The sequence below is a fragment of the Heptranchias perlo genome, chromosome 14 (assembly GCF_035084215.1).
Source record: "Heptranchias perlo isolate sHepPer1 chromosome 14, sHepPer1.hap1, whole genome shotgun sequence".
NCBI classification, from domain to species: domain Eukaryota; kingdom Metazoa; phylum Chordata; class Chondrichthyes; order Hexanchiformes; family Hexanchidae; genus Heptranchias; species Heptranchias perlo.
The window spans coordinates 65566072-65591242 of record NC_090338.1 but is presented as its reverse complement, the minus strand read 5'-3'; the positions used below and the strand labels follow the sequence as shown (position 1 = coordinate 65591242).

General features: G+C 42.2%; 1 protein-coding gene across 1 annotated transcript in view; it reads left to right on the top strand.

Moving 5' to 3' along the window:
• Positions 1 to 25171, top strand: part of LOC137332588 (dedicator of cytokinesis protein 2-like) — a 555930-nt gene that overhangs the window by 76185 nt on the left and 454574 nt on the right. Inside the window, exons 8-11 of the mRNA XM_067996525.1 lie at positions 328 to 482; positions 1155 to 1236; positions 3509 to 3644; positions 21294 to 21369. Of these exons, the coding sequence (XP_067852626.1) occupies positions 328 to 482; positions 1155 to 1236; positions 3509 to 3644; positions 21294 to 21369 (449 nt within the window). The remainder of the gene's footprint in view (positions 1 to 327; positions 483 to 1154; positions 1237 to 3508; positions 3645 to 21293; positions 21370 to 25171) is intronic.

Below are 25171 nucleotides of genomic sequence, written 5' to 3'. Positions count from 1 at the left end.
GGAGGGAGAGACTCCACAGGGGCACAGGATGGAGGAAGAGCCACTTCAGAGTGGGTAAAATGGAAGGATGACAAAAGGGAAGGGTGGCCTCCTCAGGAAGAGGGGAATGGATGATGAGTGACCTTACGAAGGGGAAAATGGAGGACAAGCCACATTTGGAAGGGAGAAATGGAGGAAGAGCCACCTAAGCTGCAATTATGTACCTTCAAGTAGCTGATTGAGGAGTGGTACTGACAGGCCCGAGAGCAGTTTACTTGCTCACTCTAAAGTCTGTCTGGAGATATGTTTATGGGAACAAACTTGCATTTACTGTCCTTGTTTCCACAGTCTCAGACCCAAACTGACAGTTGCACCTCCGCCCGTATGGCGTCATCCCCAACGCACAGCCTCTATGTGTTCGTACGAAACTTTGTGTGTCGAATAGGAGAGGATTCCGAACTCTTCATGGCTTTGTACGATCCTCAAAAACAATCAATCATCAGGTGAGCTTACAAGGAACCTAACAGTGATTGTACTTTGAGGGCTATTACCTCATCTTATCCTTAGTCAAGAAGCTTCTGAATAAACTACGTATCTCCCATACATTTCTTGACAAATTTACTTTATTGATATAATTAAAGATGAAAACTGGTGCAAAAGGTTGACGAGGCATAACGTGGTCAGGCTCTGCTTTCAGGGCCTAGTTGCGAGTGTGTCTCAAAGAATCGGCCCTGTAGTATTAGTGGGCTACCTCTATTACAGGGCTGCTTAATGCTTGTGCGGGATAACAAGGATGATTCTGTTTGGAGGAGGAGTCCAGAATGTTAGGATGGAACCTACATCAAAGACGGGGGGTGGACTGTGGAGCATAAATAAGCTCAGTATGAGAAGGGGCAGTTCTTGACTGCCGGCTGCCCATTTATCACCTGAAAAACGTGTGGCCAGCAATTGGAAATTGGGGGAGGGAAACGCCTTGGACGCCCTGCCTGATGCAATTTTCAGGTGGGCCTGTTAATGGGCCAGCAGCCCCTTTGCCTGAAACTGGCGGGAGACTGCTTTAATATGCGAATCAGAGCCCTAATAAAACAGTATGTCGTCTGTCTTCCTATGAGCACACCACAGAAGCTCCCCTAGGGTTTACTAAATCTCCCTTCTTTCACTTTTCTCTCTTCCAGTGAGAATTATTTAGTGCGATGGGGAAGCGGAGGCCTCCCGAAAGAAATCGACATGTTGAACAATCTGAAAGTGGTGTTCACTGTAAGTATTAAAATGTATCCTGCACAAATGTGACAGCTATTGAATTAAAGGCTCAACATCTACATGTGTAATTATCTCCAGGCTGACGAGCAAGAAGAATAAGTTATACAGGTATTTGCCATATATTTAGAAGCATATCCAAAGAGCATTGCCTGATGGCTTTGAGTAACCGCGTGTTTATTAGTCAGCACCATCGAAAAAAAAACTTACGGATCAAACTTGCCCTGATGAGATTTTCTCTTAAAGGGAGATGGACGATTCTAAGTCATACAGACCAGATGGTCCCATGTCTAATCTCTGGTCAATGATGAGCTGGCTGACCTCAGCCAAGGCAACAATTGGAGCACCATAATTGGCCTCAGTAACCCTCAGTAACAATTCAGACAGGGTTCCTGCTTCCGATTACCCTCCAGTGCCCTCTACTGGAAAGTATCTGCACGTGGATGCCAGGACAAGATGGTTGACTTGGCTGTGATGCACTCTGTGGTCGAATGGTCTTGTGACATTCACCATCTAGCCTCACACAGGAAAAACACCCACTTGGTGAGTCATTGGAGGGCTGCCATCAGCCTTGGAACTGTACCCACCATCTTCAGGAAAGAAGAGCAGAAATTGCAATAAAAACCCATTATAGAAGTACATTAGGCTAACCCTAAAGCATTAACAGCATATCCATTTGATATGAAATCACTTTAATAACTTTTGTAAAAGGGCCATTAACAAGCAGGTGATTAATAGAGCAAACTGCAGTGTAGAAGAGAAGAAGGTCACTTTATATCAGGAGATAATTTGCAGCTCAAAGAAAGACATGTTTATTAGTCAGCACCATCGAAAAGAAAACTTAGAGATCAAACTTGCCCTGATGAGATTTTCTCTTAAAGGGAGACTGACCTTTTAAAATGTATTTATTCATTCTCTGGATGTGGGCATCACTGGCAAAGCTGGCATTTATTGCCCATCCCTAGTTGCCCTTGAGAAGGTGGTGGTGAGCCTTCTTCTTGAACTGTTGCAGTCCGTGTGGTGAAGGTTCTCCCACAGTGCCGTTAGGCAGGGAGTTTCAGGGTTTTGACCCAGTGACAATGAAGGAACGGCGATATATGTCCAAGTCAGGATGGAGTGTGACTTAGAGGTGATGGTGCACCTGCTACCCTTGTGCTTCTAGGTGGTGGAGATCGCTGCACAGTTCCAAGAGTAAGTACAGGGAGAGGTAACTGAATGCAACGTAACACGATTGTTCCTCAGCTGTTGGGACCATGAAAATGTCAGATCAAGGAAAACAGCTCGTAGAATGTAAGATTAGATAGATTTTCTGGAGATTTGTTGTCTTGGCATTTGAGGCAATGAGGAAATGTTCCACAACCTTCTGTGAGATGATTAAATAGGCTGGATCAAGTCCGTGGTAGAGCAGGCCTAAAAGGAGGGAGTGGACCGAAAAGGCCCAAAAATCTTTCTCACTTAAGGCTTTTTGTCTATTGGATTAAAAGCTGTGATATTTTAATCCATCGTTTATTTACAAAGAAATCCGACTATGCCTGCAGCTTGGAAGGGAAACCGTGGATACCAGTTCCACAGATTTGGTTTCGTAACAAAGCACAGACCTCAAGCCACATGTGCTGGGGCTGAATTTCCATGGGGGTTCTCCCGATCGTTTGGCATTATATTGTAAATATGTATCACTGTGTAATCCATGGTTAGTCTACAGTTTTGCATATTTCCCCAAAGGCAAGGATTTGGATTTCAGCCACATCCAAGTCAGGCGAATATGCTCTCAGCAAGCAACCACAGAAAACCATTTTAAATTTGTCCATTAGGACCTAGGTAAAATTTTATATAAAGAAAGGTCACATGTTAGGATCAGGCTTGTGGACGATCCTGCTCCATGGGGGTTCCAAAGGAGCCCAGTTTATTTTTACGAGTGCAATACATCAAGTTAGTCCAATTTGAATAAAAAACCAATTCACGCTTCAAATGAGTTTGTTCATGATGCAGTATAGTGGCGGGAAAGAAGGGGAACAAAATCCCTTTGTTGCTCCTGTAGCTAAACTAATGAATAAGTAACCGGCTGGTAGTTATAAATACTTCAGTAAAAAGCCATAGCTCTGAGGCATTTGTCCAGTATTAACTATTATTGGAAACAATCTTGCACCTTTTGTCTTGTTAGTTGCAGTCCGTAAGAATGATAATATCATGATTTCAAATCAATTTTCTTCAAATTGTTACATGTCAATAAACTCTGACGATAAGACTAAACTTTGATTTTGATTTTGCTTAGGATCTGGGAAACAAGGATTTGAATCGGGACAAAATTTATCTGATTTGCCAAATAGTCCGAGTTGGAAGGATGGATCTAAGGGACACGAACCAGAAGAAATGCACTCAAGGGTTAAGACGACCTTTTGGGGTGGCAGGTAATTAGCAGCGACACAATGTATTGCGTTCCAGTGCTGCTGACAGGACATATGATGGATAGTCATGGGTATGATTTATAGGAGACTGAAATAGTCCTTATCAGAGATAAGATGAGTGAGAGGAGATAAGATTCAGGCTTTGAAATACAGAGAAGAATAGATAATGAAAGAAGTAATTTAACTTGGATTGTGAACACAGCCTCAAACAGGACTTGGAGAATCAAAGACACACACTAGTGTAAAAGCAATTTATGCTCTTTGATAAATTCTTCTTAAAAGGAAAGTCTGGATTTTTTTTTTGCCTTGTTGGGTGAATTTTGTGCTCAAGGTGAGGAATGTTAATGTTAGGTAGTGTAACACTTCGCTATTTCAGGCATCAACCCCCGCCCCCCCCCCCCCAAGGTCAGGGCTAAGGTTAGATGCAGAGTAAGGTTCCTCTAACTGCCCTAACAATGTGCCTCAACTCAAACTTCTGAAGAGCGTGCCCTACAGCATCAGTGTGATATTTTTCTCATTCCCTACACCTGCCATTCAACAGCTTTCTTTGAGCAAGGCTGTCAATTAATGTTGAACATGGGACTGTTTTATGTTGTGGATACATTCATATTAGGAAATGGATGGAAACTGGAGACGACTGAAATTCAATTCCGGTAGGAGCCTTACAGGGAAGATCTTCATCCCATTAGTCTGGGCCGGAAAGTATCAATAAGAATAGGAATACTGGTTCTACAGATACAGATAGAGACAAATGTTCAAATATTCCATGGAATATAGTAGTTTAGACGCTGCTGAGACTGTGGATGATTCACCTGAGGAATACATCTAGTCAGTGTTGGTCTCAGATTGGATTTATACTGGTAGATTATCCTTGGGGTAGGAAGGAATTTCACAGAATAATGGGCCAGAATTTGCTGAAAAAATAATGGCATGTGAACAATGCATGCTGTTATTAATGTGCAAATCGGCCAGAAACTTGTGGCGAGGAAGAGATACCCTGAAAATTGCAAATCGACACAAGTTGCTGGACAATTTGTGTTGCTCCGCTGTTAGCTTTGTGACGGCGTCTCGTCCTTAACCTCACCGTGTTGCTGCATTTGCACATTAATTGCCCATTAAACTTGCCACAGACAATTAAGTCTAGTAATTAATAATGTAAGTACCCTTTTAACAATGTGATAATTGTTAATGGCTGCTAATCAACCTCTCTGGCCCAGAAAGTGAACAATTAAAAGTGTGGAGTCTCATTCCTTTAGGAAGTGAATTGTTGTTGGAGATTTTAAAAATGTCAAATTTGAAATTAGCACTTTTTTTCTTGCTTTTCCTTTCTCTCTCTCAGAAATATAGAAACATAGAAAAATTTACGGCATAGAAGGAGGCCATTCGGCCCATCACTGGTTGAAAAACAGCTACCCAGCCTAATCCTACTTTCCAGCACTTGGTCCTTAGCCTTGTAGGTTATGGCACTTCAAGTGCACATCCAAGTACTTTTTAAATGTGATGAGGGTTTCTGCCTCTACCACCCTTTCAGGCAGTGAGTTCCAGACCCCCACCACACTCTGGGTGAAAAAAGTTTCCTCAGCTCCCCTCTAATCCTTCTACCAATTACTTTAAATCTATGCCCCCTGGTTATTGACCTCTCTGCTAAGGGAAATAGGTCCTTCCTGTCCACTCTATCTAGGCCCTCATAATTTTATACACCTCAATTAAATCACCCCTCAGCCTCCTCTGTTCCAAAGAAAACAACCCCAGCCTATCCAATCTTTCCTCATACCTAAAATTCTCCAGTGCTGGCAATATCCTTGTAAATCTCCTCTGTACCCTCTCTAGTGCAATTACATCTTTCCTGTAATGTGGTGACCAGAACTGTACGCAGCACTCAAGCTGCGGCCTAGCTAGTGTTTTATACAGTTCTAGCATAATCTCCCTGTTCTTATATTCTATGGCTCGGCTAATGAAGGAAACCATCCCGTATGCCATCTTAACACCTTCTCTTCCTGTTCTGCTACCTTCAGGGATCTGTGGACATGCACTCCAAGGTCTCTCACTTCCTCTACACCTGTCAGTATCCTCCCATTTATTGCGTATTCCCTTGCCTTGTTTGACCTCCCCAAATGATTTTCCTCACACTTCTCTGGATTGAATTCCATTTGCCACTTTTCTGCCCACCTGACTAGTCCATTGATATCTTCCTGCAGTCCATGGCTTTCTTCCTCACTATCAATTACACGGCCAATTTTTATATCATCTGCAAACTTCTTAATCATGCCCCCTACATTTAGGTCTAAATCATTAATATATACCACAAAAAGCAAAGGACCAAGTACTGAGTCTTGCGGGACCCCACTGGAAACAGCCTTCCAGTCACAAAAACACTCGTCGACCATTACCCTTTGCTTCCTGCCACTGAGACAATTTTGGATCCAATTTGCCACTTTCCCTTGGATCCCATGGGCTTTTACTTTTTTGACCAGTCTGCCATGTGGGACCTTGTCAAAAGCCTTGCTAAAATCCATGTAGACTGCATCAAATGCACTACCCTCATCCACCCTCCTTGTTACCTCATCAAAAAATTCAATCAAGTTATTCAGACAAGAACTTCCCTTAACAAATCCATGTTGATTGTCCTTGATTAATCTGTGCCTTTCTAAATGATGGTTTATACTGTCCCTCAGAATTGATTCCAATAATTTGCCCACTACCGAGGTTAGACTGACTGGCTTGTAATTATTGGGTCTAGCAGTCCTCCAATCCTCCAGCACCAAACCTGTAGCCAGGGAGGATTGGAAAATGAAGGTCAGAGCCTCCGTTATTTCCTCCCTTGCTTCTTTTAACAGCCTTGAATACATTTCATTCGGGCCTGGCAATTTATCTACTTTCAAAGATGATAAACCTCTTAATACTTCCTCTCTCATTATGCTTATCCCATCCAATATTTCACACTCCTCCTCCTTAACTACAATGTCTGCATCGTCCCCCTCTTTTGTGAAGACAGACGCAAAGTATTCATTAAGAGCTGTACCCACATCTTCCGTCTCCACACATAGGTTACTTTTTTGGTCTCTAATAGGCGCTAATCTTTCCTTAGTTATCCTCTTGCTCTTTATGTATTTATAAAATATTTTTTTGTTTTCCTTAATTTTACTTGCCAGTATTTTTTCGTGCCCTCTCTTTGCTTTCCTAATTTCCTTTTTAATTTCACCCCTGTAAGTTCTATACTCCTCTAGGCTTTCTTAGTCCAATCTTTCTTTCCCTCTCTTTCTTTCTCTTTCTGTACCTGATTTAACATTGAATTCACCTACTCTAATTCACCCTCCTTCTCTGTTCTTCCTCTGTTTATTTCTCAATCTTTATATCTCATTGATTAAGGAGATAGACTGTTGGTCCCTTCGTTCACCAAGGTCCCAGATGCCCGTTGCCCTTGCCACTTCGTTATCAGTTCGCACTTCCAGGGCAAAAAAAATTTGAGCTGAAGGGCGCAGGAAAAAGTCTAACTAACCGGGCACACTGCAAGGTGAGCCCCTCCAGCAAATTACTGTCCTTTATCGTTCTAGATGTTTACCTGTGGTTGGTGCCTTCTTGAGGAGATTGAGTTGGTTGGGTTGAGTCTTCATTGGGCAAGTTGTACTGAGTTTATGGAAGGAATGAACTAGGGCTGAATGACTTTTACTCATTCCACGCTTTCTTCTGTTCCTACATTTTTATTTCAGAACTCAGGAATGGAAAAAGTCTCACGAGTTATGGCTAGCAGCATGAGTGGGATATCATTGACATTACTTGGCTCCTCACCACATGCTTATTATACAATCTTGCATTTAAGGAGCCACACCTCAAATAGCACAGGAAAACTGATATACTTTCTAATTGCCTCAACTAATCAAAAAACACTACCATTTACTTTACTGTGTCTGAGCAGATCTCTTACAAAATACTTTCTAAATCTCAGTTATCCTGTCACCTCTTGATTTGGTTCAGTGTATAACACAAACTGAACTTACACTGTATCCTACAACTTACCATGCAACATTCAGCAATAACCTATAGTAGATGTAGTAAGCAAGTAATAGATTTATGGGAAGCATATCTACTTTAAATTATGATGTGGAGATGCCGGTGATGGACTAAGTTAAATTAAACTAAGTTAAATTAAACTAAGAGTAGAACAAGGGAGCACAGGTTCAAACTAGTGAACGGCTAATTTAAGACTGATATCAGCAAGTTCTTCACACAAAGAGTGAAACTCATGGAATTGACTTTGGTGTAGGGTGGTGGAGGAAAAATCACTGTAATCATTGAAGAGACAGTTGGATGTGGTGATGGGGGACTGCGGGTTCCTTCTGGATAGATGAGTAATGGCTGAATGGCTTTGCACATCCATATCTATCTTGTGATTTTGTGAAGTAAATTAATTTCAAATGAGCATGACATTTATGAGTTATGGATTGGTTCCTATGATGTCAAGATCTTTCCTCAGGGACATGCCTTCACTGATATCACATAATCTCCATGCAGTACAAAATACCTAAATGAGATGGTATCTAGACTTACACTGTGGCTAAATATCCCAACATTCTATTTTCTGTTTGAATGCTTCTGCCCATTACTTTGACTTTGAAAGTCTACTGTTCCCCTTTCAAAGCCTCTGTGCTAATTCTATTCCCTTTGATCATTCGTTTATGTTATTAATTTCCTGTATGAAAATGTATGCTTTATGATGAATCAAGCAAAGCGATATGATAAGCTGAATTCTGGGGTAAGCAGGTGTAGGGAGTGTTGTTTTGCAGCTACCTAATGAATGGATCCTTATTTCGGACAAGTGTATTCGCTTTCAGTTTTTGCTGAACCAGACTAAGAGTAAAGAATCCGGTATCGTCACCTTCATTGTATGTCTTTGTTGCTTATTTATCTTCCAAGGTGCAATATTTTGCATTTTTCAGTATTACATATCGTTTGCCATCTTTCTACCCAGTTACACAACAGAACTAAATCCTTCTGGATAATGTAACTGTGACCTCCATCCCTACTGCACTCCTCATTCTAGTGTATTGCTGAAATATGGTTCAATGGACACCAGTAGCCCTCCAGTACCACACATTCTGCCTGTGTAAGTTGAGACATACATATCCAACTCATTTCCTCTCCTAATTGGTGCAACAATTTCTTAAAATAATAGAGTAATTTTATGCTGATAGCAATGAAAGATTTTAGCACCAAGAAATCCTGTCCATTTTAGGCGCCTAGAATCATAGAATGATACAGCACAGAAGGAGGCCATTCGACTCATCATGCCTGTGCCAGCTCTTTGAACGAGCCATCCAATTAGTCCTTTTCCCTGTAGCCCTGCAATTTTTTTTCCTTTCAAGTATTTATCCAGTTCCCTTTTGAAAGTTATTATTGAATCTGCTTCCACCACTCATCCAGGCAGTGTATTCTAAATCTTACCAACCTCATTTACTTCTCCTCATCTCACCCCTGTTTTTTTTTGCCAATTACCTTAAATCTGTGTCCTCTGATTACTGACCCTTCTGTCACTGGAAACAGTTTCTCCTTATTTACTCTATCAAAACCCTTCATGATTTTGAACACCTCTATCAAATCTCCCCTTAACCTTCTCTGCTCGAAGGAGAACAACCCAGTTTCTCTAGTCTTGTCAGGTAACTGAAGTCCTGCATCCTTGGCACCATTCTAGTAAACCTCCTCTGCACCCTCTCTAAGGCCTTGACATCTTTCCTAAAGCATGGTGCCCACAATTGGACACAATACTCCAGCTGGGGCCTAACCAGTGATTTATAAAGGTTTAGCATAACTTCCTTGCTTTTGTACTCTCTGCCTCTATTAATAAAGCCCAGGATCCCATATGCTTTTTTAACAGTCTTCTCAACTTGTGCTGCCACCTTCAAAGATTTGTATACGTGCACCCCCAGGTCTCTCTGTTCCTACACTCCTTTTAAAATTGCACCATTTAATTTATATTGCCTCTCCTCATTCTTCCTACCAAAATGCACTACTTCACACCTCTCTGCGTTAAAATTGCATCCGCCATGTGCCTGCCCATTTCACCAGTCTGTCTATGTCCTCCTGAAGTCTGTTACTATTCTCCACATTGTTTACTACATTTCCAAGTTTCGTGTCATCTGCAAACTTGGACATTATACCCTCTATACCCAACTCCAGGTCATTAATATATATCAAAAAGAGTAGTGGTCCTAATGGGGGACACCACTGTATACTTCCCACAACCGTTCACCACTACTCTCGGCTTTCTGCCTCTTAGCCAATTTGATATCCACGCTGCCACTGTCCCTTTAATCCCATGGGCTTTAATTTTGCTAACAAGTCTATTATGTGGTATTTTGTCAGTGCCTTTTGAAAGTCCATATACACAACATCAATTGCACTACCATCATCAACGCTCTCCGTTACTTCATCAAAGAACTCAATCAAGTTAATCAAATACAATTTGCCTTTAACAAATCAGTGCCGTCTGTTATTTAGTAACCCAATTTTTCCAAGTGACAATTAATTTTGTCTCAGATTATTGTGTCTAGAAGTTTCCCCATCACTGACGTTAGGCTGACTGGTTTGTAGTTCCTGAGTTTATCCCTCCCTTTTTTGAACAGGGGTGTAACATTTGCAATCCTCCAGTCCTCTGGCACCACCCCCATGTCTAAGGAGGATTGGAAGATTGTGGCCAGAGCCTCCTCAATTTCCACCCTTACTTCCCTCAGCAACCTAGGATGCATCCCATCTTGACCGGGTGACTTTTCTATTTTGAGCGCTGCCAACCTTTTCAGTACCTCCTCTTTATCAATCTTTATCCTATCCAATTTCTCAACTACCTCCTCCTTTAATGTGACGTTGGCAGCATCCTCTTCTTTAGTGAAGACAAATCCAAAGTACTCATTTAGTACCTCAGCCATGCCCTCTGCCTTCACAAGAAGATCTCCTTTTTGGTCCCTAATCGGCTCCACCCTTCCTTTGACTACCCTTTTACTATTTATATCTTTATAAAAGACTTTTGGATTCCCTTTTATGTTACCCTCTAATCCATTCTTATACACAGTCTTTGCCCCGCTTATTTCCTTTTTCAGTTCTCCCCTGTACTTTCTGTATTCAGCTTGGTTTGCTACTGTATTACGAACCGACATTTATCATGAGCCTCCTTTTTCTGTTTCATTTTAATCTCTATATTTTTAGTCATCTAGGGAGCTCTAACTTCCCCCTCATGGGAATGTGTCTAGTCTGTACCAGAACCATCTTCTCTTTGAAGGTCTCCCATCAGAATTGAGTGCTCCCAGCTCAGCTACTGACTAAAGCTCCCTCTATGCTACACCAAAAATGTCCCTCATCCCCAACCTCAGAAGAATACTCCCCCCAAATGCACCACTTTTTCCATTTCCCACGTCAGCCATCCTGTGCCCTCTCTGAGATTGCCAATGAGTGCCAAATATCACCAAAAGGAGCAGTATTGTGCTTTGGGTCCACACCTGCTGGGAACTGGGTGGAGACTGCTCGAACTTATTTCACCTCGGACCTTCACAGCCTGCAGAGTGGAGGAATTACCATTCCATTGGTTTGAGAGCAGTTCCTATTTAAACAGCATCTAATCTAATCTAATCAGAGTGGCTCTGAAATGATGTCTACTCTTTAATACATGCAATTTCACCACATTATTGAAGGTTCTTTACTGTTAACTTAATGATCTGCTGCAAGATTGTGTTTTATGCATAACAGCTATTAGGCTGACAGTGAATTGATTTCCTTTGACTTGACCAGCCTGTCGGTACATTAAGACGAGCATGCAATATTGTTTAATCCGATGGAGCACCCTTCTCCATTCTTCACGTCTAGATCCTATCAGCACTGAGTCAGGGTAATTTAAGTTAGTTGCATTTAAATTTAAATTAAATTGAAGTTAGTTAAATAGTCTGGTGAAATGGAAATGTTAACAGAAATAAGGTCAATGCATTTAACATTAAAATCATTTCCAAGAATCCCATCGCTGTGAAAAGATAGTATTCCACACAGCGTTATGGTTTGGTTAGATGTGACTGTTATATATGTCTGTGCATCAAGGTGAGAGGGGACTGTGTGGAGGAATGGAACATGTTTCCCATTTTGAATCTGCTGCCATTGCTCTTGCTTTTCTCCTTTCCTCCCGCCCAGTTCTCTTGCCCCACCACCACCTCCCCTTCTCCTGAAAGCACCAACACATCCCTGGGTACAGTTCCACATTTGCCAGCAGCTGTCCTGTACTTCACTCATTTTTTTATGTGCAACTCTTGAAAATGAATGTCAACAGGCCATTTTTGCATGGAGGGCATCACAATTGAACCCAATCCCATCCAGATACAGGAATGAGCTCCGACAATTTACTTAAAAAACAACCTCATAAGGTAAAGTCTGCTTCCCTGCACCAAGCATGATTTTTCCATTTCTGCGTTCAATGCCTCCGACAGTGATCGATGAATGAGGTGCCAATTTGTGATTACATTTCTGCAATGAAAAGAATTTCAAACCTTCCAAACTCATTTCACAAGGATCCCTACAGAGCACCAGAGGGAGGAGCCATCGTCCTATATCTCTGAGCTTTATTCAAATCACAGAGTGTGTGCGAACCCTTGCTGTTTTTTTTATGTTACAATGCAGAAAGGAAGATTAGAGTTTGGAGAAGTGAGATTTGAAACATCAATGAAGTGATTGCCTATGTGAAGTAATTTAATACTGTAGCTTTTTACCCTCGTAACTTCATTAACAAGAGCAGCAGATGATTTCTGGTATTGCACTGGTTGAATTCTCCCACACACACACTCCCAATGTTAACAGTGAGACACTTGACGAAGCAATGATGATGCTGGTGTTTCCAGTCTCAGAAGATGGACCATGCCCAGCCACCACCATTAAGGCAGGTGGTGAACATAAGAACATAAGAAATAGGAGTAGGAGTAGGCCAATCGGCCCCTCGACCCTGCTCCGCCATTCAATAAGATCATGGCTGATCTGATCCTAACCTCAAATCTAAATTCATGTCCAATTTCCTGCCCGCTCCCCGTAACCCCTAATTCCCTTTACTTCTAGGAAACTGTCTATTTCTGTTTTAAATTTATTTAATGATGTAGCTTCCACAGCTTCCTGGGGCAGCAAATTCCACAGACCTACTACCCTCTGAGTGAATAAGTTTCTTCTCATCTCAGTTTTGAAAGAGCAGCCCCTTATTCTAAGATTATGCCCCCAGTTCTAGTTTCACCCATCCTTGGGAACATCCTTACCGCATCCACCCGATCAAGCCCCTTCACAATCTTATATGTTTCAATAAGATCGCCTCTCATTCTTCTGAACTCCAATGAGTAGAGTCCCAATCTACTCAACCTCTCCTCATATGTCCACCCCCTCATCCTCGGGATTAACCGAGTGAACCTTCTTTGTACTGCCTCGAGAGCAAGTATGTCTTTTCTTAAGTATGGACACCAAAACTGTATGCAGTATTCCAGGTGCGGTCTCACCAATACCTTATATAACTGCAGCAATGCCTCCCTGTTTTTATATTCTATCCCCCTAGCAATAAAAGCCAAACATTCTGTTGGCCTTCTTGATCACCTGCTGCACCTGCATACTAACTTTTTGATTTTCTTGCACTAGGACCCCCATATCCCTTTGTACTGCAGTACTTTCCAGTTTCTCGCCTTTAAGATAATAACTTGCTCTCTGATTTTTCCTGCCAAAGTGCATAACCTCTCATTTTCCAATATTGTATTGCATCTGCCAAATCTCCGCCCACTCACCCAGCCTGTCTATATCCCCCTGTAGGTTTTTTATGTCCTCCTCACTCTCCACTTTCCCTCCCATCTTTGTATCATCTGCAAACTTTGATATGTTACACTCGGTCCCCTCCTCCAAATCGTTAATATAGATTGTAAAGAGTTGGGGACCCAGCACGGACCCCTGCGGAACACCACTGGCTACTGATTGCCAGTCCGAGAATGAACCATTTATCCCAACTCTCTGCTTCCTGTTAGATAACCAATCCTCCACCCATGCCAGAATATTACCCCCAATCCAGTGATTCTTTATCTTGAGCAATAATCTTTTATGTGGCACCTTGTCGAATGCCTTCTGGAAGTCTAAATACACTGCGTTCACTGGTTCCCCTTTATCCACCCTGTGCGTTATGTCCTCAAAGAACTCAAACAAATTTGTCAGACATGACTTAAGTAATATAAGCAAATCTATGATAATTCTTTATTTTATAGAGTTATGTAACATAATTGCTTCAAATATCTCTTTGTTGCACCTTCTCCAAGCTCCTCCAACACCTCTGTGTTGCTGAGATGTTCCCCCTCTAATCTATTTGCTTCTGTCACCGTTCAGGAGTCTGTGGCTATTTATTCCATGAGTAGAACCCAGATGTGAGCTGCTTTAAAATGCCTAAAGTAGTTAGCTGCTCCAGACAGTGAATCGCAGGCTGAGTTGTCCATGAAGGGTTTCCTGAGGCAGGGACAATACGAAGCATGGATTTGTCCTCCATCTCCCATTTCCCCACTCATCCCCATACCTCTGCCACAGTTCCCACCTTTATCAGACTGCTTCTCTTTGCCTCGGCACCCCAGATGTCTGACCTTCACAGGATTCATTGCTGCCCCTTACTGTTCTCTAGCTGGAGAAAGCAAGGGAATGTTACTGGGAGGCAGTTTCAGTACAGCTCTCAAAGCAAGAAGAAAAGACTCTAATAACTATAGCACTTGTAATAGAAACGCTTTCACTGCACCGGGGAGGCTGAGTTAGCACAAACTCCTAACAGGGGAGAAGCAACAGTGCTGTATCTCAAAAAGCAGCAGCAAATAGGCCAGGCAGTTTTTTCATGGGTCCTGGGATTGGGAGGGAAGCATGGGAAACTGAGGGATTGGTATGGGGGTGGGTTGGGTAACACAGGAGAAGAAGAGAGATTTGGGGGGAATCTGAGGCAGACGTTTAATGATCGGAGTCAGCAATCATAGACACATGGGTGGGAGGGGTATGTGAACCAGACAGGCTAGGGAATTGTTACGAATTCGTGTCGTTGCTGATATTTACTTGGGTTTAGTGGTGTCAGTCACTCTTTAAGCTATTTGGTTGCCTGCCTTTTCATGGGAGTTGACTCTAGCTGCCATCTATCTGATATCATGGTAACGGTACCCAGGAGTGTTACAATGAAAGTTTCTTGTAATCTAGACTGGATCTCTGTGTTTCACACACCTGTAATCTTTCAATATCTCCGAAGGCAGACTGAGCTAACATTAGGTGAGGCATCGCTTGATTCAGTTTGTAGGCTGCCTTATTTCCCAGTGGACAAAACATACACAACATTGAGTTTTTTTTTGTTGATTTATTCATTCTCGCGATGTGGGCATCACTGGCAAGGCCAGCATTTATTGTTCATCCATAATTGCCCTGAGGACCGCTTTCTTGAACTGCTGCATTGGTTTGATACAACTGAGTGGCTTACTAGGCCACTTCAGAAGGCAGTGAGATTTAACCACGTTGGTGTGGGACTGGAGTCACATATAGGCCAGACCGGTTAAGGACGGCAGGTTTCCTTCCCTAAAGGACGTTAGTGAACCAGTTGGGTTTTTACGACACTCTGATAGCTTCGTGGTCACTTTTACTATTATCAGATTTTTATTTCCAATGTTTTACACTGAATTCAAAACCTTAAACTGCCACGTTGGGAATTGAACTCACATTCTATGGATTATTAGTCCAGGCTTCTAGATTACTCGTCCAGTAACAACCACTACACTACCATACCCCATAATGTAGAGAGACAGACTCACTCTGCTACCTGTCCTGCCAATAGTGAAGAGGTTTCTTCCCCCTCTCAGCCGTTCTAATGCTTTTTTACTCTGATTTTCTGGTGTCTATGTTGGTTCTTAAAAAATGTCTCTCCAAAGCCTAGCAGAGATCAAAGAGATTTGTGAATTCCAAGTTTCTAGATGTCTCCTGAATGACCAGGCATTGCTAGTCAATGAAGCATTGCTTGGAAACCCTTCATGGACAACTCAGCCTAGGATTCACTGTCTGGAGCAGCTAACCACTTTAGGCATTTTAAAGCAGCTCACATCTGGGTTCTACTCATGGAATAAATAGCCACAGACTCCTGAACGGTGACAGAAGCAAATAGATTCGAGGGGGAACATCTCAGCAACACAGAGGTGTTGGAGGAGCTTGGAGAAGGTGCAACAAAGAGATATTTGAAGCAATTATGTTACATAACTCTATAAAATAAAGAATTATCATAGATTTGCTTATATTACTTAATATCTGTAATCTTATGCTGGGTGACCGTAATCCCTTCTGTTTATACTCTAAGACAGAGTCGGAGAAATAGAGATGGAGAGAGTGTACGTGAGGGATAGGGATGCAAGAGAGTGAGAGGAAAGAGAACATGTAGAAGAAAGAGGAGGATGAGGGCATGTGGGAGGGAAAGGGATAAATCTGTGGCTGCCTATCATTGAGAGGGTAAGGAAGTGGTAACAGCATTTAGAAAATCATAATATGATTAGGCAGAGTCAATGTGGTTTTATGAAAGGGAAATCGTTTTTGACAAACCTATTAGAGTTTTTTGAGGATGTAAGTAGCAGGGTAGATAAAGGGGAACCAGTGGATGTCGTTTATTTGAATTTTCAAAAGGCATTCGATAAGGTGCCACATAAAAGGTTGTTACACACGGTAAGGGCTCATGGGGTTGGGGTTAACATATTATCATGGATAGAGGATTGGTTAATGGACAGAAAACAGTGAGTAGGGATAAACGGGTCATTTTCAGGCTGGCAGGCTGTAACTAGTGGGGTACCAGAAGGATCGGTGCTTGGGCCTCAGCTATTTACAATCTACATTAATGACTTAGATGAAGGGACCGAGTGTAATGTATCCAAGTTTGCTGACAATGCAAAGCTAGTGGGAAAGTAATCTGTGAGGAGGACACAAAGAGTCTGCAAAGGGATATAGACAGGTTAAGTGAGTGGGCAAGAAGGTGGCAGATGGAGTATAATGTGGGGAAATGTGAGGTTATTCACTTTGGTAGGGAGAATAGAAAAACAGGATATTTTTTAAATGGTGAGAAACTATTAAACGTTGGTGCTCAGAGAGATTTGGGTGTCCTCGTACAAGAAACACAAAAAGTTAGCATGCAGGTACAGCAAACAATTAAAAAGCAAATGGCATATTGGCCTTTATTGCAAGGGAGTTGGAGTACAAGAGTAAGGAAGTCTTACTACAGTTGTATAGGGCTTTGGTGAGACCTCACCTGGAGTACTGTGTACAGTTTTGGTCTCCTTATCTAAGGAAGGATATATTCGCCTTAGAGGTGGTGCAGCGAAGGTTCACTAGATTAATTCCTGGGATGAGAGGGTTGTCCTATGTGGCGAGGTTGAGTAGAGAGGTCCTATACTCTCTGGAGTTTCGAAGAATGAGTAGTGAACCGAAACATATAAGATTATGAGGGGGCTTGACAGGGTAGATGCTGAGAGGTTGTTTCCCGTGGCTGGTGAGTCTAGGGCACGTAGTCGCAAGATAAGGGGTCGGCTATTTAAGACTGAGATGAGGAGGAATTTCTTCACTCAGCTGGTTATGAATCTTTGGAATTCTCTACCCCAGAGGGCTGTAGATGCTGAGTCGTTGATTATACTCGAGGCTGAGATAGACAGATTTCTGGACTCTAGGGGAATCAAGGGATATGGGGATCGAGCAGGAAAGTGGAGTTGAGGTCGAAGATCAGCCGTGATCTGATTAAATGGCAGAGCAGGCTCGAGGTGGCCTACTCCTGCTCCTATTCCTTATGTTCTTATATAAGGGACATTAAGGAGTAGAAATTCGACCTTGTTGCGCCTATTTTACGAATGTAAAACACGCGCCATGAGGGAAAATTTCAGGAAGCAACGTCCCACACGCAAAGTATGCCTGAAAGATGTCTGATCCAATATTGGGTTGGGCCAATTTTCAGGCTTCCTTGGCAACCACCTAAAACAGTCTATAGGGCCCTTAAATAAATGATCTAATGCCTGCTTTAGGCCCAATAAACAAAAACATAAGATTACAGATATTAAGTAATATAAGCAAATTCATGATAATATTTTATTTTATCGAGTTATGTAACATAATTGCAACAAGTATCTCTTTGTTGTACCTTCTCCAGGCTCCTCCAACAGCTCCGTGGACTCCTACAATGGGACCCACAAGGTTCATCTCAATAAAATGGATTTTTGCCTAGCTTGCCTGTGTTGGATTTTCTAACTTATATTTTTTTGCTGCTGGTTTCAACATGTAAAAGGTTAACTCCCAAGGCCGAAAACTGCATTCTTTTTAACAGTAAGCCATCAGCCTGAAACCAGTCGGTTTGTCCATTATATTTTCCGCAAGATGATTTATATAGGCTCACACAATAGTGATTTAAAGTGGTAATTAGTTAAACTTCTCAAGCGGCAAGATATATATCAGCTTAGTCCTAGACATGCCAGCATTGCTGTGAACAATAGGAAACCCCAGGGGTCAGTTAACTAGGTTAGTTACAGTCACTGACAAGTGCCTTAGACAATAATTAGAGATTGCTTCTATTCAATGTTGGTGAGTAGCTGCTCTGGTTTAATTAAATGAGGAGATGTATATTGTTTCCTTACGTCAAAGGGTAGGCACTGATTTCAGGGTAGTCACTGCGATTGACAGCTTGGTGGGCAGAGACTTTTATCTCATAAATTAAAGGCACTGTTGACGGGTGACTCGCAGAGAGTGTCAGTGGACCTCACAGCCAGTAGTCCAATGGCTGTCTATACTTTACAGTCTGAGCGAGTTTAGTTTTGAAGTGTTAGGCTAGCATACGTGCTCCTGTGCGTGCTGACCTACATTGGCTCTTGGTCCAAATCCCTCCATGGCCTCGCCCCTCCCTATCTCTGTAACATCCTCCAGCCCTACAACTCTATGAGATCTCTGCGCTCCTCCAATCCTGGCCTCTTGTATATCCCCGATTTCCATCGCTCCACCATTGGCGGCCGTGCCTTCAGCTGCCTAGGCCCGAAGCTCTGGAATTCCCTCCCTAAACCTTTCCTCCTCTCTACCTCTCTCTCCTCCTTTAAGACGCTCCTTAAAACTTACCTCTTTGACCAAGCTAATGGTCACCAATGTGGAAAATTGCCCAGGTATGTCCAGTCCACAAAAAGCAGGACAAATCCAATCTGGCCAATTACCGCCCCATCAGTCTACTCTCAATCATCAGCAAAGTGATGGAAGGAGTAGTCAACAGTGCTTTTACTCGCCAATAACCTGCTCACCGTTTGGGTTCTGCCAGGACCACTCGGCTCCAGACCTCATTACAGCCTTGGGTCCAAACATGGACAAAAGAGCTGAATTCCAGAGGTGCGGTGAGAGTGACTGCCCTTGACATCAAGGCAGCATTTGACTGAGTGTGGCATCAAGGAGCCCTAGTAAAATTGAAGTCAGTGGGAATCAGGGGGAAAACTCTCCAGTGGTTGGAGTCATACCTAGCACAAAGGAAGATGGTAGTGGTTGTTGGAGGCCAATCATCTCAGCCCCAGGACATTGCTGCAGGAGTTCCTAAGGGCAGTGTCTTAGGCCCAACCATCTTCAGCTGCTTCATCAATGACCTTCCCTCCATCATAAGGTCAGAAGTGGTGATGTTTGCTGATGATTGCACTGTGTTCAGTTCCATTCGCAACCCCTCAGATAATGAAGCAGTCCATGTCCGTATGCAGTAAGACTTGGACAACATCCAGGCTTGGGCTGATAAGTGGCAAGTAATGTTCGCGCCAGTTAAGTGCCAGGCAATGACCATCTCCAACAAGAGAGAGTCTAACCACCTCCGCTTGACATTCAATGGCATTACCATCATCGAATCCCGCATTATCAACATCCTGGGGGTCACCATTGACCAGAAACTTAACTGGACCAACCACATAAATACTGTGGTTACAAGAGCAGGTCAGAGGCTGGGTATTCTGCAGTGCGTGACTCACCACCTAACTCCTCAAAGCCTTTCCACCATCTACAAGGCACAAGTCAGGAGTGTGATAGAATACTCTCCATTTGTCTGGATGAGCGCAGCTCCAACAACACTCAAGAAGCTTGACACCATCTAGGACAAAGCAGCCCGCTTGACGGGCATCCCATCCACTACCTTAAACATTCATTCCCTCCACTTCCGGCACACCTTGGCCACAGTGTGTACCGTCTACAGGATGCACTGCAGCAACTCGCCAAGGCTTCTTTGACAGCACCTCCCAAACCCGCGACCTCCACCTAGAAGGACAAGGGCAGCAGCACTTCACCACCTGCACGTTCCCCTCCAAGTCACACACCATCCCGACTTGGAAATATATCGCTGTTCCTTCATCGTCGCTGGGTCAAAATCCTGGAAGTCCCTAACCTTACAGCACTGTGGGAGAACCTTCACCACACGGACTGCAGTGGTTCAAGATGGCGGCTCACCACCACCTTCTCAAGGGCAATTAGAGATGGGCAATAAATGCTGGCCTCGCCAGCGACGCCCACATTCCATGAATGAATTTTAAAAAACTCCTATGTGGCTTGGTTTCAAATTTTGTCTGATAATGCTCCTGTGAAGCGCATTGGGACGTTTTATTACATTAAAGGCATTATATTAATGCAGATTGTTGCTGTTGTTGTTCTGTCATAGGTTCCATGTGTAACGATAAAGCAAGTTGTGCCTTTAATGTTTTCATATACAGAAGGAAGAAATTAAATTTCTCACTGTTAAACTGTACACTGTTCATATATTTTATGCAAGGAAAGCAGTTATTTGTTTGGAACGTGTGCTTCATTTAGGTAGAGTGTTTTAAAAATATTATTTGTTCTCAGGATGTGGGCAACGTTAGCAAGGCTGCATTTATTGTCTTTCCCCAGTTGTCCTGAGAAGATGGTGGGAGCTACTTATTAGTGTGGGACTGGAGTCAGACCATATAGGTGTACCAAGTCCTCTTCCAGAAGGACATTAGTGATTCAGTTGGGTCTTCATGATAATTCAGCAGTTTTCATGGTCATTTTTTCTAGTGTTAGCCCACAAATGACTAGGTTTATTGAATTCAGTTTCACAACTTGTCATAGTGGGAGCTTTGGATTGCTAGTCCAGCACTATAACCACTAGGCTACCATTACCTACTTATTCAGTCCACCTTCCATGTAAAGAGAGAATTCACAAAACTGCATCTTATCCTCTAGCAGCTGGTATATACAGTAAGGGGTCTCTGGGTCATGCTATTGTTCAGATATAGGGCATAAAAAGGTGCACTCTGGGCCATAGGGAATACAAGGTTCATTTATGAAGATGACTGGTGATGAGAGCATATCTAGCATTATAACCCCAAAATTGTGACTAATGACCTCTCTCCATTATTTTTATTTTGACAATTCTTGATTATGACAGTATGTTAGTTGGAATGTTGATTATGACAGTGTGTTAGTAGGAATGTTGTACTTGATGATGTTGCTAAGGTTGGTTGACTGTTGTACTGATCACATTTCTCTGTGGTAGATCTGCTTAGCAAAGCTATATTTGATCTCAAGGAGTCATTAAAGATTGTAACATTGTTTCATCTCTGTTACTTTGGGGTATATTTTAAAAAGAATGTTTCCCGCCTCTCTCTCTAGTTATGGACATCACTGATATCGTAAAGGGCAAAACAGAAAGCGATGAAGAGAAGCAGCATTTTATTCCTTTCCACCCGTAAGTTAAACTATTTTATACAGTACATTGCATAGAATGTGAGGGCAGATCCCTGTTAGTTTGGATAGGATGAATAGGATTGCTTCATTAGTTTTTGATAATTATGTGCCTTTGAACAAGAAATTGAGTGTAAAGTTTCGGTCGATATTTGTTAACGATACTGCCACCATCTCATGATGATTTCCTTTGGTCCCTTATTTCTAGTGAAATCAGGAATTTCATTAGAAATGGCAAGAATGGGAAATCTTCCCGCTATGTCGCTAAAATTACTAACCCATTGCAACCAAAGAAAATCTCCGCTAGATCTTTTAAAGTGGCCAACCAAAAACTAAATATCTTTGAATTTCTATCCAAAATTTTGTCGACATCAAGAAATGCAAAACAACTTTCTGGGAATGTTTGTGAATCTCCCTCAAGTCGACAGCCATAATTCATTACAGGTAATTGTGAAACTAATAGTTTGTGAGTTATTCAATTCTAATTAGAAATGATATTTTAGAATATCCCCAATTAGCTAAGTAAGGCTCCTTGCTGAAATAACTAATTTTTCACTGCTGAAAGAGCAGTCAAGCATCTCTCCACTCGCAATGGGAAAAGAAAACAAGAACAAATTTGTATTAAATGGCACATTACATCATCCTCGGTACATTCTAAAGCACTTCCCACCCAATGAATTACTTTCAAAGTGAAGTCACCTTTGTTATGTAGGTAAATACAGCACTCAATTTGCACTCGGCAAAATTCCATAACGAGCGAATGAGATAAAGGATCAGTTCATTTGTTTTTGGTGGCATTGGTTGAGCAAGGAATGTTTTCCAGAACACCGAGAAAGCTCCCTGTTCTTCACAAATACCATCTGAACAAGCAGTTAATACCTCCTAAAGACAGTGCAGCACTCCCTTGGCACTGCAATGAAGTGTTAGCCTCAATTAAGTACTCAAGTCCTGGAGTGAGATTTGAGCCTTATGACTCAACTGGAGTTGAGAGTTGTACCAGCCAAGTCAAATTGACACGATGAGATTTACTAGAATGATGCTGTTGCAATGTTTAATATTAAACCTGTTGTTCCTCTGATGGCTTAGTTATTAAGTGGACCACCCAGTGTAATACGAAGTCGTGAGCTGAGGAAGATCCCAGGTTTGGTCCCTGATCTGTACTGAGTTAGCTGATCTCAGCTAGGCCTGTTGCAAGTGGGGCTACACTTAGCTTCAGCAACCCTGTGCTAGAAAGTGAAAAGAAAAGTACCAAATTTCATTCTCATTGATCACCATCCAATCACCACTACTAAAAGGTGCACTTATGCACCAGACAAGGGCAGAATTGGGCTTCCATTGGGCCAATAGCCTGTCAACATTCACTCTCCACATACTCGCATGGAGAGTGGCCATTTGGGTGAGCTATTGGGAGGATCTGCAGGTACCTGTGGAACTGTAGCTCAGCATGAGTCTGCAATTCCAGGGAAGAGGGAAGCAAATTGGAGGGGAGGGGGACAAAGAAACTTGAAACATTTACCATTATAATGGAAAGCATACATTATTTAATCCTCATACACATACAAATAAATATATAAGTCCTCGTTATATTTCAGTGAAGGATGAATATTCTACAAATTCAGCCTGAGTTGTTTTGTGGAGGGTCAGTAATTCAGATTGCAAAACAGAAGTTGAATCTGTTACCCAAGCACTAAAAATACCCAGTGGGGTTGATTTTTGTCTTCACTGGCTGGGTAGTAATCTGAAATCAATGGAATGAAAATCAGATGGGTTCTACAATGGGCGGATGACCTGGTCCACCAGATTACTGCCAAGGCAGTGACGACAAAAATCTGCCCCGGTGTAACTCAAAATGGTGGCATTTTTTACCCATGCTCTTCAGCATAAGTGAAGTCACTCTATAAGGTTACACTTGAAAGATTAAGTAATCATGGCACCAAAATTAATCATTTAGCTTTCAGTCACTTCCCACAGGAGATTCAAAATGTCACACCCTCATTTATTTAATATCACCTGGTTCACTTGATTGAATCGTCACCTTGGTTCCTCACCCATGTAAAGCTTTCTATTTCAAGAATTTATCGGTGAAAGCAAAGATTAGACCTTGCAGAACACAGAAGAGAAAAAGCCGGACACATTATTACTATCTGCCAAATAGTGACAACGGCTGTGATTACAATCATTACTAAAAGAGCGGTGAAATCTGAATAGCAAAAAGAGATACAAAATTAATCTGAAAGCAGCAAGATTCACAAACCTTTTTGCTGTGAAAAGAAGTCCCAAGTGGGCTGGGCTGGGATATCGCAGCGAGCACAACACAGCATGTAACAAAAACAGAAAATGCTGGCAACGCAGGGCAATTTATGGAGAAAACAGACCAGTTAACATTTCAGCTGTGAAGCCTGCAACAGAACAGGAAAAAAGAAAGAATATGCATTTATATAACGTGTTTCATGACCTCAGGACGTCCCAAAGCACATTACAGCCAATGAAGTAATTTTTTGAATTGTAGTCACTTGTAATATAGGAAAGGTGGCAGTCAATTTGCTCACAGCAAGGTCTCACAAACAGGAATGTGATAAATGACCAGATAGGAACATGGGAACAGGAGTAGGCCGTTTAGCCCCTCGAGCCTGTTCCGCCATTCAGTGAGATCATGGCTGATCTGTGACCTAACTCCATATACCCGCCTTAGCCCCATATCTCTTAATACCTTTGGTTAACAAAAATCTATCAATCTCAGATTTAAAGTTAACAATTGAGCTAGCATCAACTGCCGTTTGTGGAAGAGAGTTCCAAACTTCTACCGCCCTTTGCGAGTAGAAGTATTTCCTAACTTCACTCCTGAAAGCCCTGGTTGTAATTTTTAGGCTATGTCCCTTAGTCCTAGACTCCCCAGCCAGCAGAAATAGTTTCTCTCTATCTACCCTATCAGTTCCCCTTAATATCTTGAAAACTTTGATCAAATCACCCCCTAATCTTCTAAATTTCAAGGAATACAACCCTAGTTTTTGTAATTTCTCTTTGTAATTTAACCCTTGGAGTCCAGGTATCATTCTAGTAAATCTACACTGCACTCCCTCCAAGGCCAATATATCCTTCCTAAGGTGCGGTACCCAGAACTGAACACAGTACTCCAGGAGTGGTCTCACCAGGGCTTTGTATAGCTGAAGCATAACTTCCACCCCCTTGTATTCCAGTCCTCGAGATATAAAGGCCAGCATTCCATTAGCTGTTTTGATTATTTTCTGTACCTGTCCATGACATTTTAATGATCTATGTACATGGACCCCTAAGTCTCTTTGGACCTCCACTGTTTCGAGCTTTTCACCACTTAGAAAGTACTCTGATCTATCCTTTTTTGGTTCAAAGTGGATGACCTCACACTTGCCTACATTGAAATTCATTTGCCACAGTTTTCCCTATTCACTTAATCTATTAATATCTCTGTATTTTTATGCTTCCATCTACATTGCTTACAATGCTGCCTATCTTTGTGTCATCTGCAAACTCGGATATGTGGCTCTCTATCCTGTCATCTAAGTCATTAATAAATAGTGAATAGTTGAGGGCCCAACACAGATCCCTGTGAGACATCACTAGTCACATCCTGCCAATTTGAGTATCCGTCCATTATCCCTAATCTCTGTCTCCTGCCGCTCAGCCAATTTCCTAACCAGGTCAATAATTTGCCCTCAATACTACAAGCTTCAACTTTAGCCAACAGTCTCTGATGAGGGACTTTATCAAATGCCTTCTGGAAGTCCATATAAACAGCATCCATAGACATTCCCCTGTCCACTACTTTG